General features: G+C 34.9%; 1 protein-coding gene and 1 long non-coding RNA gene across 6 annotated transcripts in view; one reads left to right on the top strand and one right to left on the bottom strand.

Annotated features, from left to right (window-relative positions):
• The first annotated feature begins 2,728 nt into the window (after positions 1 to 2,728).
• Positions 2,729 to 15,799, top strand: part of LOC127067602 (uncharacterized) — a 24,826-nt gene continuing 11,755 nt past the window's right edge. For 3 of the 5 annotated variants that reach the window (XR_007782674.1, XM_051002714.1, XM_051002715.1), the window contains exons 1-12: positions 2,729 to 4,262; positions 10,195 to 10,421; positions 10,639 to 10,873; positions 11,662 to 11,771; positions 11,938 to 12,054; positions 12,234 to 12,304; positions 12,837 to 13,038; positions 13,474 to 13,649; positions 13,786 to 13,859; positions 13,976 to 14,105; positions 14,425 to 14,646; positions 14,840 to 15,115. Coding sequence is in view for 4 of the 5 variants with exons in the window: in XM_051002714.1 (XP_050858671.1) it covers positions 10,344 to 10,421; positions 10,639 to 10,873; positions 11,662 to 11,771; positions 11,938 to 12,054; positions 12,234 to 12,304; positions 12,837 to 13,038; positions 13,474 to 13,649; positions 13,786 to 13,859; positions 13,976 to 14,105; positions 14,425 to 14,646; positions 14,840 to 15,115 (1,691 nt within the window). In the remaining variant the exon portion in view is untranslated. Of the gene's footprint in view, positions 4,263 to 10,194; positions 10,422 to 10,638; positions 10,874 to 11,661; positions 11,772 to 11,937; positions 12,055 to 12,233; positions 12,306 to 12,836; positions 13,039 to 13,473; positions 13,650 to 13,785; positions 13,860 to 13,975; positions 14,106 to 14,424; positions 14,647 to 14,839; positions 15,116 to 15,799 lie in introns of all 5 variants that reach the window. The other 2 variants (XM_051002717.1, XM_051002716.1) reach the window with 2 other exon arrangements.
• LOC127067628 (uncharacterized) lies at positions 10,646 to 11,665 on the bottom strand. The gene is made up of 2 exons (XR_007782689.1): positions 11,544 to 11,665; positions 10,646 to 10,992 (listed from the first exon to the last, which is right to left on the bottom strand). It is a non-coding gene; the product is annotated as an uncharacterized LOC127067628 (long non-coding RNA).

The following is a 15,799-nucleotide window of genomic DNA, read 5'->3' on the forward strand; positions in this document are numbered from 1 at the left end:
ATCGAAATATCTCTACACACTTTTCTTAGGATCGTAGACCCTTTGTTCGAGCTCTTACACACACACACACACATACACACACATAACGCACACTCTATTCTCTCTCTTTTTTTTTTATATCTTTCTTTCTCTCTCTCTTTCACATAGGGTATTCTTTCCAAGCATCTCTGACCACAAAGCATATTTTTAATGATCATCCATGTCCAAGCACGTCTGAAGTAGCCACTCGGTGGTGGTGCAGTTCTAAAAGCTGCGGAAAGCATAGATCCTTTTGAATCAGGACTTCATCTTATTTTTCTTTTTTCCTTTTTCTTCTTCTTCTCTTTTTCATCTCGTTTTTCTTTTTTTTTTTTTCTTTTTCGATCACAGTTATTTATTATACGATAATGGACTTTTTATATGACATTATTTTTTTCGTCTTATCAATTTGATAAAACGTAAGCGTATTAAAAGGAACATCGTTGATTATAAATATCTCGTGTCAATAGATATTTCTCGAAACTTGTGAGTAAAAATTCATAGAAGTTATTGCCAGTAATATTTAAATTTCATCATCTTTTCAAACAACATTCATTCAAGATTCTCTGCGAGGATCGTTAAATTCCCTCACCATTTACTCTCTCCATTTTTTGCCAACGTACCTGCTTATTAACTCGCTCATTATATCTACTGTGTAATTATGTGAAAAGTTTACTTTTTTCTTCTTCTTCTCCTTCTTCTTCTTATTATTTTTTTTTCTTTTTCTTTTTCTTCTTCGTCTTCGTGGTAACGTCTAAAGATCGGTACGCTAATATCTCCCTTTTCTACTACCCTTCCTTTCGAGGACACGTGCACTCTCATTGGAGACGTCGGAGTTTACCTCGTTTCACCGTTTCTACTTCTTCCAAGGATGTTCATAACGAAGAGTGCTCTTCTTCCATCACATAGATATTTCCATCTGTGAAACTGTCCTTTGCGTTGGCAAATCTCTATTCGTCTTAGAGATCCCTCTTATCCCTTCGTGTATATTCGCACTATCTCTCTTTGGATCCGCCCACCGTTGAAAGCGTTCGTTTTTCACGATATTCTTTCTTTTTTCTTCTTCTTCTTCTTTTTTTTCCTTTTTTTCTTCCTCCTTTTTCCTTATCCCTCTCTTCTCATCCAAAAAGCAGCAGCCACCCAGCCACCCACACAGTAACGTTACTCTTGTTTCTCTTTTCGGCGATGAAACGAGCAAGGAGGAGACATCCGGGATTCCGCTTGTTTTTCAGCTTTGAGTATGAATATGGTATGTATCTATGTGCGTATATATGTATATATATATATGTACATTCTATTATACATGTACGGTTAGTTATTACGACGCATTCCATTTTCTCTCAACAGCCGAGCAAAACAAACTTATCAATCCCCGTTTATTTCCATAGGAAAATCGAGCTGGTAACTCTTCCAAGCAAAGCAATTATCTTGCGTTTTTGTATATATCTCTGTGTATGTACGTATATATGTATATATGTGTTTGAATCGCTTTACGTGTATGCACTTAGCGAACGTCCTGAATTTTACGAACGGATCTTACAACTTGTATAGTTTAATAGTAGTTGAGAGAGAGAGAGAGAGAGAGAGAGAGGGAGATGCCTATCGTGAAGTAACTTTCTCGTCTCAACAATTTGACAAAGCTTAATGCGTTAATTACATTTACAGAGAAAGAGAGAGAGAGAGAGAGAGAGAGAGAGAGAGAGAGAGAGAGAGAGAGAGAGAGAGAGAGAGAATAATTACGAGCTAACGAATTTACAATTTTTCAAACGATAATTATATAACACAGAGTTGATACGATACGAAAAAGAAAAAAAAAAGAACAGAAAAAGGAATAAAAGTTATTTTCGATAGGTGCAAATAAATTTTTAACACCGTTTCCATCGGCATTTGTTCAAAGGCGGACAAACGATTATCGTATGATTATTTTTTCTAAAGAAAGAAACTTATGATATACTGTTCTTTTAAACGAAAAACACGAGAGCAGCCCTAAAACATGTCTAAAAGAGGAAGGGAGGAAAGAGGAGGGAGAAAGAGGGTGGAGACTAGGGTAGGGAGGAAATACACAGAGACGTTCTCGCGCGTCGACAAGGCATACAAAGGAAGGTTCGAAATCCCAGCTGTGTGTCGGCTTTGTGCGGAGAAGCTTTCGTTCGTCTTCGTTAAAACTCGGTAATATTCGTTCGTGCACCCATATACTCGGGCTTTGCGGGGATCCTACCAGCGCAAGCACACATATATCTACACATATGTATATATATATATATATGTAGAGAGAGAGTGAGAGAGAGAAAGAAAGAGCGAGAGAGAGAGAGAGAGAGAGAGAGAGAGAGAGAGAGAGAGAGAGCTTTTGCGAAGGCGGGCGTACGAGAGAAGCCGAACTTAGCCGAAGTACCGTAACGAGCATGTACGAGGACATACGAACACAACCGAAAGCTCAGCGAACGCAAAGTGGAGAAGCAACGTCGTTGGAGTAGGAAGGACGCGATACGTTGAGTCCGTGGTGAGGAGTCCGAGCTTCTACGTCGTCGTTCCTTCGCGTTCAAGGAACGATGAGGAGAAATACGACAGGAGGGTTACGATAATAAAAGGGTAGCTTCGTGCGGCTGAAATTAATAAAAAGAAATAAAGTCGAATCTCTAACGACAGGATAGAAGAATTAAAATTTGAAAGAACTTTTTTCATTTGGTGGGAGGTGGGGTGGGGGGTGGGGGTTGGGGAACTGGGACCCGCGCATGTCCATCTCCCCAAGTTGGTTAGTGTCGGTAATGCTTAATGCGTCGACGAAGTAAAATGTTCGGCTCGTCACTTGGCCGACATTAGTGTTAAGAAATAATTAATATTACGCGTTGGGTGATACGTATGGGATTGAAAGTTTGCCATTTGTCCTTGGTTACCCAACAAATCCTCCCTTTGCTCTTATCTTCGTTTTTTTATTCGTCCTTTCCCTCTCTCTTTTTGGTGGCGGTAACAACCACCAGCAGCACCGGCAGCAGCAGTAGCAGCACCAGCAGCACCAACAACAGCACCACCACCACCACCATCTTCACTACTACTACTACTACTACTACTACTACTATTACTACCACTACCACCACCACTGGTATTACCACCACCAGTACTACCACCACCATTATCGTCACCCCCACTACCACCCCCACTACCATCGGCTAAAGTCCTCGTCCCACCCCAGAAAGCTTCTTCCTCTCCCCCCAAAAATATGGTCGGAGGCGGTGGCGGTGTTGCTGCTGTTGCTGCTGCTGCTGCTGCTGCTGGTGGCGGCGTAGCGCGGGTGCGCGCGGAGCTGCCTTAACAGCGTTCGCTGCTGAACGACACAGTGGTGACTTTGGAGAGACACGAAGCTGCGGAAGGAAAGGGTCGCAAGCTCGATCGTGCTCCACTGGATGGCTCGACGTGTACTACTTGGTCGTTAGAATAACAAAGAAAGAAAAAGAGAGAAAGAAAGAGAGAAAAAGAGAGCTAGACACATTCCTAAAGAAAAAAAAAAAGCTCATCACTATCAAGCGAACTTGAATATATATATAGAGAGAGAAAGAGAGAGAGAGAGAGAAAGAGAGAGAGAGAGAGAGAGAGAGAGTGCCGGTCGATAGTGAGATCCTTGTGCGATTTCCTCCTCATCCAAGAAGATAGAAGAAGAGTTAAGGGCAAAGAAAGGAGTGTCTCGTCCTGGATTAAAAGCTTTTAGTGTTCCTCGTGATAGTGTTCGAATTTTTTTTTTATCATCCGCGAGAGAAAGAACGAGAGAGAAAGAGAGAGAGAGAGAGAGAGAGAGAGAAAGAAAGAAAGTAAAAGAATATAGCAACGTTGTTGAAAACAACGTTGTCCAAGAAGCGAAGAGTTAGTGTCTCTCTCTATCCGTTTCTCGTTCCATCGGTTGTTTTTCCAACCTCTGTCGCAACGACGGCGGTCGATCCAGAGCTCGAGGAAGCAAGTGGAAGGGAGGAGGCCGAGGCGCAGGAGGAGCAGCAGCAGCAAGAAGAGGAGGAAGAGGAGGAGGAGGAGGAAGAGGAGGAGGTGGAGAAGGCGGAGGAGGCGGAGGAGGTGGTGGAGGAGGAAGAAGAGGTGATTTCTACGTTCGAACGAGGAAGATCGTGCTTCGTGCATCTCCGCTGCGGATCTCACGATGACGGATGGCTGTACGACGTGTGTTCTTCCCTCCTTTGAAACACGACTGACCAGCGACGGGGACGAACGGAATCACTTCTCTGTACCTTGATACGATCTCGGTGGGTGCGTTTTTACATATACACAATATATATGTATATATGTATATATATATTTAGAAAGAAAAACATGTATACGAAGAATCGTAAAGTATTCTGTATATATGTATGCATTTATGTATATGTATATGTTGAAACATTGTTTACTTATAATCCGTCAGTGATTTGATATTCGTTTAACTCTTTCTCTTTCTTTCTTTTTCTCTCTCTCTCTCTCTCTTTCTCTTTTTCTTTCTAAATCAGAAATTGATCTGAATAAACATTGCGAAATCTCTAAAGTAAAAGAAATAATCATCATATAATTGGTAATACTCGCATACCAAAAGTCCTACTCTCTGGCAGAGCAAACCGTAATAAATATCGATCAGATATCGTGCGACGAGCGAAAAGTGGACCGACCAACCAAGCCACGTCATATCGTTTTCCATCTAACTGAGATATTAACTCGCGTCGATGATTTCACGTGAAAAAGTATATACGTACCAAACTGAACGGAAAGATACGAAAGAGACGGAAGATTAGTACGCTGCTCTCCAGTTGATGAATAAATGATTTGATTGATAAAAAAAGAAAGAAAAAAAGAAAAACCAGAAGAAAATATATATATATATCGATCATGTTTTACGTGCAAACGCGAGAAATCAGATTTCTTATCGTGTTCCTTTCGATCAGTCACAAACCGCGCGAGTCATTTCGTCGACGTCTATGTCCAAAAGTTTACTACACATCACCGTCAGCACCGGTGACCTGGTTCTTGAGCACTCGATCTGGATACGAAAAAAAAGTCTAGGAAAAAAATAGGTGTGTTTTGCGAACGATACCTAGTCGTTGGCCCGTTTGATAATAGCAATATCTACATTGCCGTAGATGAAAACGTGCTTCGATTTTTATCGTCGAGTCGACTCGTCGGTATTCCATTCTATTTCTCTTTTTCAATGTTTTTGAAGGTAGAAGAGTGATTGCAAGTCGTCGAGAAAGAATCGTTCTTCGATAACGAGTGAAGTCTTGAAACGAGGCTCGCCATCGTTTTAAATATACGTACCTACCTCTTTTTTCTTTTTCGTTTTTCCTTCTTCTTTTTCCCTCTCTTTTCTCTCTCTTTCTCTCCCGTTGCAAACACTTTTCCACTCTAACGGTGCAGTTGAAACGGCAAAGGTATGTCGTGTCCTGGTTCTCTGGTCCGTGGTCCTTGTAATTGTCCTACCTTGATGAAATATGTTGGATCTAAAAAACGAAAGAAGGAAAGGAGAAATTTTTGTTCTAAGAACTACGTTAGAATTAATCATTATTTTTCATAATCACTTCTTTCTAACATGACAGCACGTAATACTTGCTTCTTGTTTTGTTTTTTTTAATACATTATATAGATGTAGTAAAGTTAACTTAACTAATAATCATATACTATAATAATGATTTTTTTTTTAATTTATATTAATTTATATTAATTTTTATTAATTCATATATATATATATATATATTAGATATTATATTTATGAATTTGATTGATAATAAATAAATTATCATTTTACCAAAACAATAATAATACATTATCAGTATAATAGAGTTAACTTGACTATACATCGTGTATTATAAAAATGATATTTTTTAATCATTATTATATTCATTATTATATTATATAAAATTTTAATTCCCTTCTTTCCTATCTGCTTATTCTGTGAATCTGCAAGTGATTTTTTTCAACTAAAATTTCATTTGTTATTTAATTTCGTTATATAATATAAAATAAAAATACCGTGCAATATCAATTAATGTTTCGTTAGAATCAACTCCAAGCATTTCTCCTTCGTATAAATCCAATAAATTTAATCAAATTTCTGCCGTTACCGTAAGAGAGTGTACTAAACAAAGATATGAAATTAATGGTTAAGGGTTCTACAAAATGCATATCATGTGAAAAGGCAACGAGAACTTCTAAACGTTTAAGAACTACTCTCCTATAACGACGAACGCAATAATAAAAATATTAAGATGTCATTAAACAATAATAATACATTACCAACATAGTAAAATTAACATTAACTATTATTATGCACACGATAATAATTCTATGATAACATACTAATAAACAAATTCACATGCTACTAAACAATAATAATACATCAATACAGTAAAGTTAACTTGACTGAACATTAATTATTATTATACACACAATAATAAACATATTAACATACTAACGAACAATAATAATACATTATTAATATAGTACTTGATGTAACTGGACTCCACGTCAAGTATTATGTACATAAAATAATGATTATTAATTATTCTATAATAACGAACACAATAATAAACAAATTGAACAATGACAATATATTATCGATATAATAAAATTCATTTAATTGCACATCAGGTGTTATTCTAAACACAATAATAATTATTAATTATAAATACTATAATAATGAATATATTTTAAATAATAATATATATATATATTGAATTAAATATTAGATTGATAAGCTTAAATAATAATAAACTTTGGTTAACAAGGTGTCAATAATTATGAAAAGGTAGAATGAGTACTACCCTCACATAATCGTTTGTACGATTTAAAATTCTCATCCCTCTGTGCTTCATAGGCGGAATCCAATTAAAATTTCAATCTATCGTCGACATCGTCCCACGAACGAGAGAGATTGAGCTCTTTCGACGGGTGCTCAATTTTAGCGTTTTATTTACCAACGGTTTAGAGAGGGCGGACTAAAATCAGCGTCGTCTACGTGCGACCGTTCGCCCGATCAATTTGAGAGCCATTTCGTTGTAATACGCTACTGCCGCCGTTTTATCGCCACGAAAGAGCCGAACGATTATCGGTGATCCGAGAAATGTGAGATTGAACTCGATGCCGTACTATTACGATGCCGTTTTTTCCTTTTCTCTTTTTTTTGTTTGCGTTTGTTTTTGTTTTTTACTTTTTATTTTTCGGTTTCCTGGTCTTTTTATCTTTCATTTTTTTCTTTCTTTTTCTTTTTTTTTAAATAGATTTTTACGTATCTTTTTCGTTCGGATTTTGTTCTCTTTCGCATCGTTTTTCTCTTCTCTCTCTCTCTCTCTCTCTTTTTTTCTTTCTTTCCTTATGATATCCAATCAAGATAATCGTTCATCAGCTTTGTTGATATACTTTGAAAGAAAAAATATAATATTGTCTGAAACGTGTAGAGTATTGTGGCATTTGTATTTTGTATTTAATTCTATCATTATTTATCTCATTATAATTATTTTTTTACAAATTTGATGTACATATATGGGTGTATTTATTTTTTATGTTGTGTCAAAATGATTTTGTATTGTTGATTATGCGAGATTATCATCACATGTTTTTTCTTCACGATGGATATACGTTCACTGTACCAAAAATCTTATCTTTAAACATATAGAACATATTGTTAATACGCAGTGGTATTGAATTTCTATAGACTGTTCTATCTTTCAATAGATTGAATGACGTGGACATTTTAAGCTTGCAGTTTTTATTTAAAATGTTTTTAATATTTCTATTAGTGACATTAAGAGAATTAAAAGTATACTTTCTGATAAGAGTGAAGTCTAATATAAAATGTAAAATAACAATGAATTCTCTTGTTTTTCTTTTTCTTTTTTCATGTAAAAAAAGAAGTTATAGAAAAATATTGGATTAAACGATAAGTAATGTCGGAATTTTCAATAAAATATACTAGCGTTTCTCATCGTTGTTTATTTAGATGTAAAATACTGATTATTATATAATTTTATTCAAGAATATTAACAATATCATTAATATAATAAAATGATATATATATATATATAATCTGTATTTTATATCTGAATAAATTTATATCTAAAGTTCGTATTACAAGATATTAAAGATACAATTTATATAATATTTTGTAGTAAAATTATAAAAGTGTATAAAATACTAATTAACTGTATATAATACTATAAATGTTAATATCAAAATATTACTATTATATTTGATATTTAAAATGGCCAATAAGTAATATCGTAATTCTTAATAAAAAATATTAGTTATGAACCATTAGTTAAAAAAATTATTTATTAGCCAATACGATCTTTTACTATTACATACATATACACAATATATTATATTATATCATTTATATTTAAATATGAATTATTAAAAATTTCGACATTATCATCTAGATTAATAAATATTTTATTACATAACATGATATTAATATATTAACATATTATATATTAGATAAATACGATTTTACGTATGCAAAAATAATTATTAATGAACAATTAATTTAATAATTAATTATCAAAAATTTATAAATCTATATACGATTTACGTTCTTCGTCGATACCAGATAACATTTATCACAATTTGTATTAAAAAACGCTCCGATCATTCGAATCATTTAAGATCAAAGGAAACTTTTAAGGAAGTCATTATTTACGTTTTCTCTCTGTTCGAACTTCGACGGTTTCTTTTTTAATTGCTCCCATTAACGCGTCCTTTCTTTCTCCTTAGCGAAAGCGCGCGTTCTTCCATCATTATAGATATAATATGCGGTCCCTCTTTTTTTCTTTTTTTTTTTCGCGCAGATACACGTACACGTTTGCGCATAATTATATTAAATGCGTCGACTGTTCCATAAACGTAATGAGGGTTAAATTCCAAAAAAGGTTAGAACGTTCGAATGGAATTTACATAGACACACATACATACACACACACACTTTGAAATTGGGCTCGAACTCTCGACGGGAGAATTTCACAAATGTGCCGACATTTTGATTGACGTCACGATGGGACTCGAAAATGTCATTAAAAGAATGAAAAGCAGGAAGGACAGTTGGTGTACACCAAGTTGTTGTTGTTGTTTTTTTTCTCTCTCTCTTTCTCTCTTTTTTCTTGTGCTTTTTTGTTTTCTTTTTCTTTTCTTTTTTTTTCTGTTTTCCTCCTATTTTTTTTTTTTTTGAATTAACGCTAACACAGATAGTTTTGTATACCGATCAGAGTTTTATTATACCAGTCCCAGGGATCGATATGTATCTCCATGTTGGAGACAATACCAAGCGAGAAACGACAACGTCGTCGTGCACGTCATTGGCACGATCATCGAAAGTGACGTAAATCTAGCTCGAAAGGAAACTGAGAGAAATAAATAAGGTGGGGGAGGGGGGTAGGAAGGGGACAAAAGAATCTCATCCGGTGGGATTACAAAAACACACGGCTTGTTTTCTCATTATGATTGTGTCATCGAACGAGAGAGAAAAAAAGGGCAAGAGAAAGGGAGAGAAAGAGAGAGGGAGATCAGATTGTTAAATGAAATTTATCTCTTATACGTAAACAACAGATCATTATTACTATCGTTATTGTTTCAACAGATTATTTCATCTTACGCACTCTGTTTGTCTTTTTTCTTTTTTTCTCTTTTGATGAATGTTTACAGATTCCTATTTGTTAACAAATTAAATTCCTTTTGTTTCACCGTATAAATGAAAGTATGTTCGCGCTTATTACGGAATGTCGTATGACAAAATAACTGTAGCATAACTTGATATACTTACATATTTAATAGAAACTCGTTTTCTATCACGTGCCGAGTTTCAGTCGTTGTTCATGAAATTCCTACGATGTGTACGACGGCGTAGAAAGGGTTGCATACTTTGCAGGCGCACGCAAGAATTAAATCCACGTAGGCGAACTTGCTATTCTCTACCACTACTATTACTATTACTATTACTACTATTACCACTACTAATAAATCATCACAAATTTCTTCTTGTCTCATGAATCCTATCGATAGTACTCGTGTCATCGATTTATTTCTGAAAATAAATGAAAATGACAAGGTTAGAGAGTTCGTATTAATTTCATAGTATTTCACATATTGTTAAATGGAACATGTTCAATACGTTCGTTACAATACATCGTTATTTGTTTGTTCCTTTTGTTTGGACATTTACAGTGGGCGTGCGGGGGTGACTGGAGTGATGGGATGGGGCCAGAGCCCCATGGAGTTCGGGTAGACCCGTCTCCGGCCCAGCTCCCCAGCCCCCTCCGCCATAAATATCGCCACTGCTCCTGCCAACGACGCAGAGGGCCACCACGATCGCGATGGAGGCCTCTAGCAATCAACAACAACAACAAAAAGAGAAGGAGTCACGTGTTCATAGGCCTTATGCCTTCGATAAGGTATGTATTATTAAAAACTCATTAATCAAACGCAAAACGAATTAATTCTAACGTCTAATAAGCTTTCGCTTCGTAACACTCGTTCTTTCAACATTATATATCATAACCTATGACATAAATTTTATTATGAAAGTTTTCTTTTTGGTTTCAAAAAGAATTAATTGTGAATGGAATAAAAGACAAAGGAAAGAAATTGATCGAGTCGATAAATTCACAGATGGAGGGGCTGGTGCGGGAGATGCAAGACCCTCAAAACGGGGTACCCGTGCGCAGCCAAAAACAATTTCTCACCTCGATCCCCTCAGCGTTCATGGGTGAGTGCCATCGGTACCTGCGTTGTGGCATAAACGTAAGCGGCCATCACGGCCAGGAGAGTACAGTAGACTGCCTGCGTGTTGCAGGTTACGACCTCGTCGAGTGGCTTATGGATCGGCTTTCCATCGAGGAATCAGGTACGAATGTCTATGGACCGTTCAAATATGGATGTGTATGCAGATTATCCTGATGTCTCGAAGGGTGTCCTTTGACTCTCAGACGCGTTCCAAAGCTAATTAATTGCTTCGATTCCATTCTATATTTACTATTATTAACATTATACATTCTTTTTTGTTTCTCTTTTGAAATGTTATATTGGGTCGGTGAATCCTCACGAATTTGTTTTTATTTTTCTTATATATATATATTTTATTCGTACGTCCAAATTAAAGTGAACGATATAAAAATAATTTTCTTTATTGATTTGTGATCGCAAACGAATGCTTTACACCCGTCGAATGTCTCACTTGATTTGGCTGTTACTTAACTTTGCTTTCTTGCTTATGAAATATCTTCGATGTGAATCTCGAAATGAAATATTTCCTCTCCCTTTGCGAAGCAAGCTCGTTTCTATTTTTTTTTTTTCTTTTCTTTCCCCCCTTTTTTTCGTTTCTCATACGAAAATAAAAAAAGTACAAAATTGACAGAACAGCACAATAAAACGAATAGAAGAAGAGTTACTTTAGAACGAGAGAAAACACGCTTCAAACACGGCATGAATTCCTTCTTAGATATATGTATGCGCTTTGAAAATGATTGCCAGTGCACTATGAGAATTCCATCCTATGCATATAACGTATTACTTACGTCCACCATGTAGAAACGTCTCGCGTTGCGTAAGCGTTGCACGTAACTAGCTGAAGTTTGTAGTACGTCGAGTTTAAGTTATTTTCTCAGGTATGAAAGTGCATTGTTATGTTGACAGTAGAGGCGCTCCATATTGCTAATCAACTATGCCTGTACGGCTACTTCTTCCCGGTGAACGACTCGAAGACGCTTACCGTAAAGGATGATAGCTCGCTATATAGATTTCAGGTATATTTACAACACTATTTATTATTAAAAACAAATATAACAAGATAGAACAATTTTTCAAAAGAAGACGACGATCATACCTGAAATGTTTTTAATCGGTCTAACGAGTCCTTTTTCTTTTTCTTTTTTTTTCTGGTTTCTTCGTTTTTCAAAAACCATCTCACAGTCACCGTATTATTGGCCATGGCAACATAGAACCCCTGACAACGTGGAATACGCTATTTATTTGGCTAAACGAACATTACGGAACAAACAACGCCACGCTCTTGAAGATTACGAGATCGTACGTAAATCCTTATGAAATTTTATCATCGAATCGTATCCATTTTGTTCTTCTTTATTCAAAATTTTGTTACGTCTCTTTCTCTCTCTTTCTCTCTCTCTTTCTCTTTCTCTCTCTCTCCTTCTCTCTCTCTCTCTCTCTCTCTCTCTCTCTCTTTCTCTTTCTCTCTCTCTATGTAGGAAGCTTTAAACAGTCTACGGAAGAACCTGCAAAATAAATGGGATATCATACAACTACAGGCTGAAGAACAGGTGAATAAACTATACGGTTAAAAAAAAAAGAAAGAAAAAAAGAAAAAAAGAGAAAAAATAAAGAAAAGAAAAAAAAAGTATTTTCTTTTTCCCTTTTTTTTTCTTTTTCTTTTTCTTTTTCTTTTCTTTTCTTTTCTTTTCTTTTCTTTTCTTTTCTTTTCTTTTCTTTCAATCGAAAAGATAAAAGATACTCTAAACGTTGATATCTTTAACTTGGAAAATACGATAGAATCTGTATTATTCGAGCATCGATCGAACATATTATACTTTCAAACACTCGTGGTGTACTCGATTGAAGCTTGGAAATGGAATGATTTTTGTCGAACTCCATAAAAATTTTCCAAGTACCATCTAAAGTTTTACGATTGGAGACGATCCGATTGATATATTTACTCTTCTAGGAATTCGTTGAAAGTTTGCATTAAAAGTATTGAAATATCTGTATAAAAGCAGGTATAATACAGATTCTAAATTGAGTATCACGTTACGTATAGAAGCATCTGACTCCTTGAAATGGTACTAAATTTTGTGGGCTCAGGTACGATTAGCTAAAGACCGGAAGAAGGGGGATAAGATAGTAAGCGATTCACAGGAAAGAGCATTTTGGAGAGTTTACCGGCCACCACCGGGTTGTCTTAGTAGTCTTGAAGTAGTTCCAGGACCAACACGTTTTCGTCCAGGATTTCCACGTCCTCCACCACGTAAACGCACCGTCGCTGAGTTACAACGAGAGGTGATAATAACGTATTAACATATATATATATATTTTATTAATAATTTCTTACTACCAGTAAAAAGAAGAAGAAGAAGAAAAAAAAAAAGAACAAACAATTCATAGCGATAAATTTTTGTTTACTTTTTTATTTTCTTTTATTTTTATTAATACCTCTTTCTATCAAAAGTAACAACGACTTCGGTCGTTCGTATGAAATCAATCGAAAATATAATCCTTTAGCGATGAAAATGTTTTCTTTTAACAATTTATTAATCGAGCGATCATGTCTCTCGTCGAAAAAGGAAGAGAAAAAAAAAAAGAATACAAATTTAAGAACCATCAGTTGAAATTATAATAAGAGAGAGAGATGTTCTATGATTATACGTATTTAATATGATATTATTAATGAATTTGTCATTTCTTCCTCATTTGAACGTTATTCCTCAAATATAGGTGGACTTTCTTCGAAACTGTTTAACACGCACGAGAATAAAGGTTTCAGCTGCTATAGAAAATTTGAAGTCCTACTTTGAAACTTATGTGGAATACGATCCAATGTTCGTACATCCGCAACCTTCGAATCCTTGGATCACCGATGACAGTACATTCTGGCAGTTGAATAGTCCAGTGTTAGTACACGGATTATTATTTTTCTTAGCGATTTTTCTTATATTTCATTACGCGATTACGACTTCTTTTTTTTTTTACGATTAAATATAATAATAACGAAGGAAATTAATCGATCGTTATTAAACGTTTCTTCAGAGTGGAAATCCCTACGGAAAAGCGTGTAAAACGATGGGCATTATCGATGGAAGAACTCATGTCTGATCCAACAGGTGACAAATCTTGATGATCTCATCGCCGATGATAATCGCGATTTATTATTATCTCATATAAATTATAACAATATGATAATATATATCTTTTCTTTTTTTCTCATCTCTTCTCATAGGCCTGCTAGAATTCACGAATTACCTAAGAAAAGAATACAGTCATGAGAATATTCGATTTTGGGTGGCCGTTAAAGATTTGAGACACAGTTATCAAGCTCAAATAACAGAAAAGGTCAACGAAATTTTCAAGTACGTTCGTTTGTTACTTATTACCTATATCAAAAATCAAATCTAAGTCGTACGTACGGAAATTTGTGATACGCCTGAGACGTATGAAAATGTTATTTAAAAAGCAACAAAAAGATTGATTATATTTTTCTCGTTTCTCTTTTTCCTTTCTCTCTTTCTTTTTTGCTTTCAAATGACAAAATGCAATTCATCGTTCTGTCTGAGACAAAGTCGAAAGAAAGAAAAATAAAAAGAAAGAAAGAAAAGCAATAAAAAAAGAAAAAATTGTACGATTTGTAGCAGATAAGTAAGAATGTTCTTCTTATATTCGTTGTAACAGAGAATTCCTGGCGCCGGGTGCTCCTTGCGAGATCAACATCGATGGAAAGACAATGGAAAAGGTCCATCAAGAAATGAAAAATCCCAGCAGATTTACCTTCGATTCAGCCGCCGAGCACGTATATACTCTACTTTTGAAGAAGGATTGCTACCCCAGATTTATTCGCTCGGATCAATATCGAAATCTTTTAGCAGCCGGCGTACAGCCACTGCAAAAGAAAAGGTAAAATATTTCGTTTTTATTAAAATTTTTTTTTCTTTCTCTTTTCTTTTCTTTTCTTTTCTTTTTTTTTTCTTACCTTAAGCGAAGAAATTGAAATAGCAATTGGAAGAGTTCTCTTCCCGGTTGGACGAGTTTGTTGATTGTAAGGAATATGAACGTACCTATCTAAACTATAGAACTGTTGTTTTCATAGATTCTTCAGCTTCGGTGGTCAAGCAAAAAAGAAAATGGCGCCTAGCACGAGTACAACGACGAGCACGTTGCAACAACAACAACACAGTGGCAATATTGGAACCAGTGGTGGTGGTGGTGGTGGTGGTGGTGGTGGTGGTGCTAGAAGAAGAGGAAGCGATCGAAGCCTCTCAGGATCAGCTCACGAGCTTGCTGTTTGTGGAGTACGTGAAATAAGTTCTACGCCGAGAGTGCCGCATTCTCATAGCCAATCAAATCTCACCGATATTCCATACAGGTACGGCGGACACGTTCGTATGACGATTATTACAAAATTATATCCTTCATATTATTCGAAGAAATTCTTCCTGATGACTCTGAAGGACACACGAATCGCTGGAGTTTTTTTTTTTTAATATTATTTTTGTTTGTTTGTTTTTTTTTTTAATTATTCTTGATTTACTCTTTTTTTTTTGTTTTTTTTAGTTCCTTTCTCTTTAACACTGGGACCGATTTTGTGAATCATTAAGATATTGTTAATGATTAAATATGGGTAATAATAATAATAATCGCTTGTAATAAATAATATACAAACGCATACGCATAGTATGTATTATGTGATATATAGAATATAATAAAATTATATAAAATTTATTATATCTATGTTTTCTTTAACATTTAAAAATAGACATAATAAATCGTATAATTTTATTATTTATTATATATATATATATATCCATATTTATTATTTCTATAACAAAAATTTAATTTTATGTAAATAAATATTTATTACACAAATGGATAAACATGCAGACTGAGTTTTTAAAATTAAAACATCTAAATATCTTGAAAGCAAAGCATTTGTTAGAGAAAAGTTTGAAATGAGAGTTGTGTGATTTTGGAAATTTTTTTTGAAAAATGCATTGTTCCCGACATATGTACGTATTATAAATATTTCATTAATTTAAAAGAACTCTTCACG

This window comes from Vespula vulgaris, chromosome 11, assembly GCF_905475345.1.
Source record: "Vespula vulgaris chromosome 11, iyVesVulg1.1, whole genome shotgun sequence".
In the NCBI taxonomy this organism is placed as follows: Eukaryota; Metazoa; Arthropoda; class Insecta; order Hymenoptera; family Vespidae; genus Vespula; species Vespula vulgaris.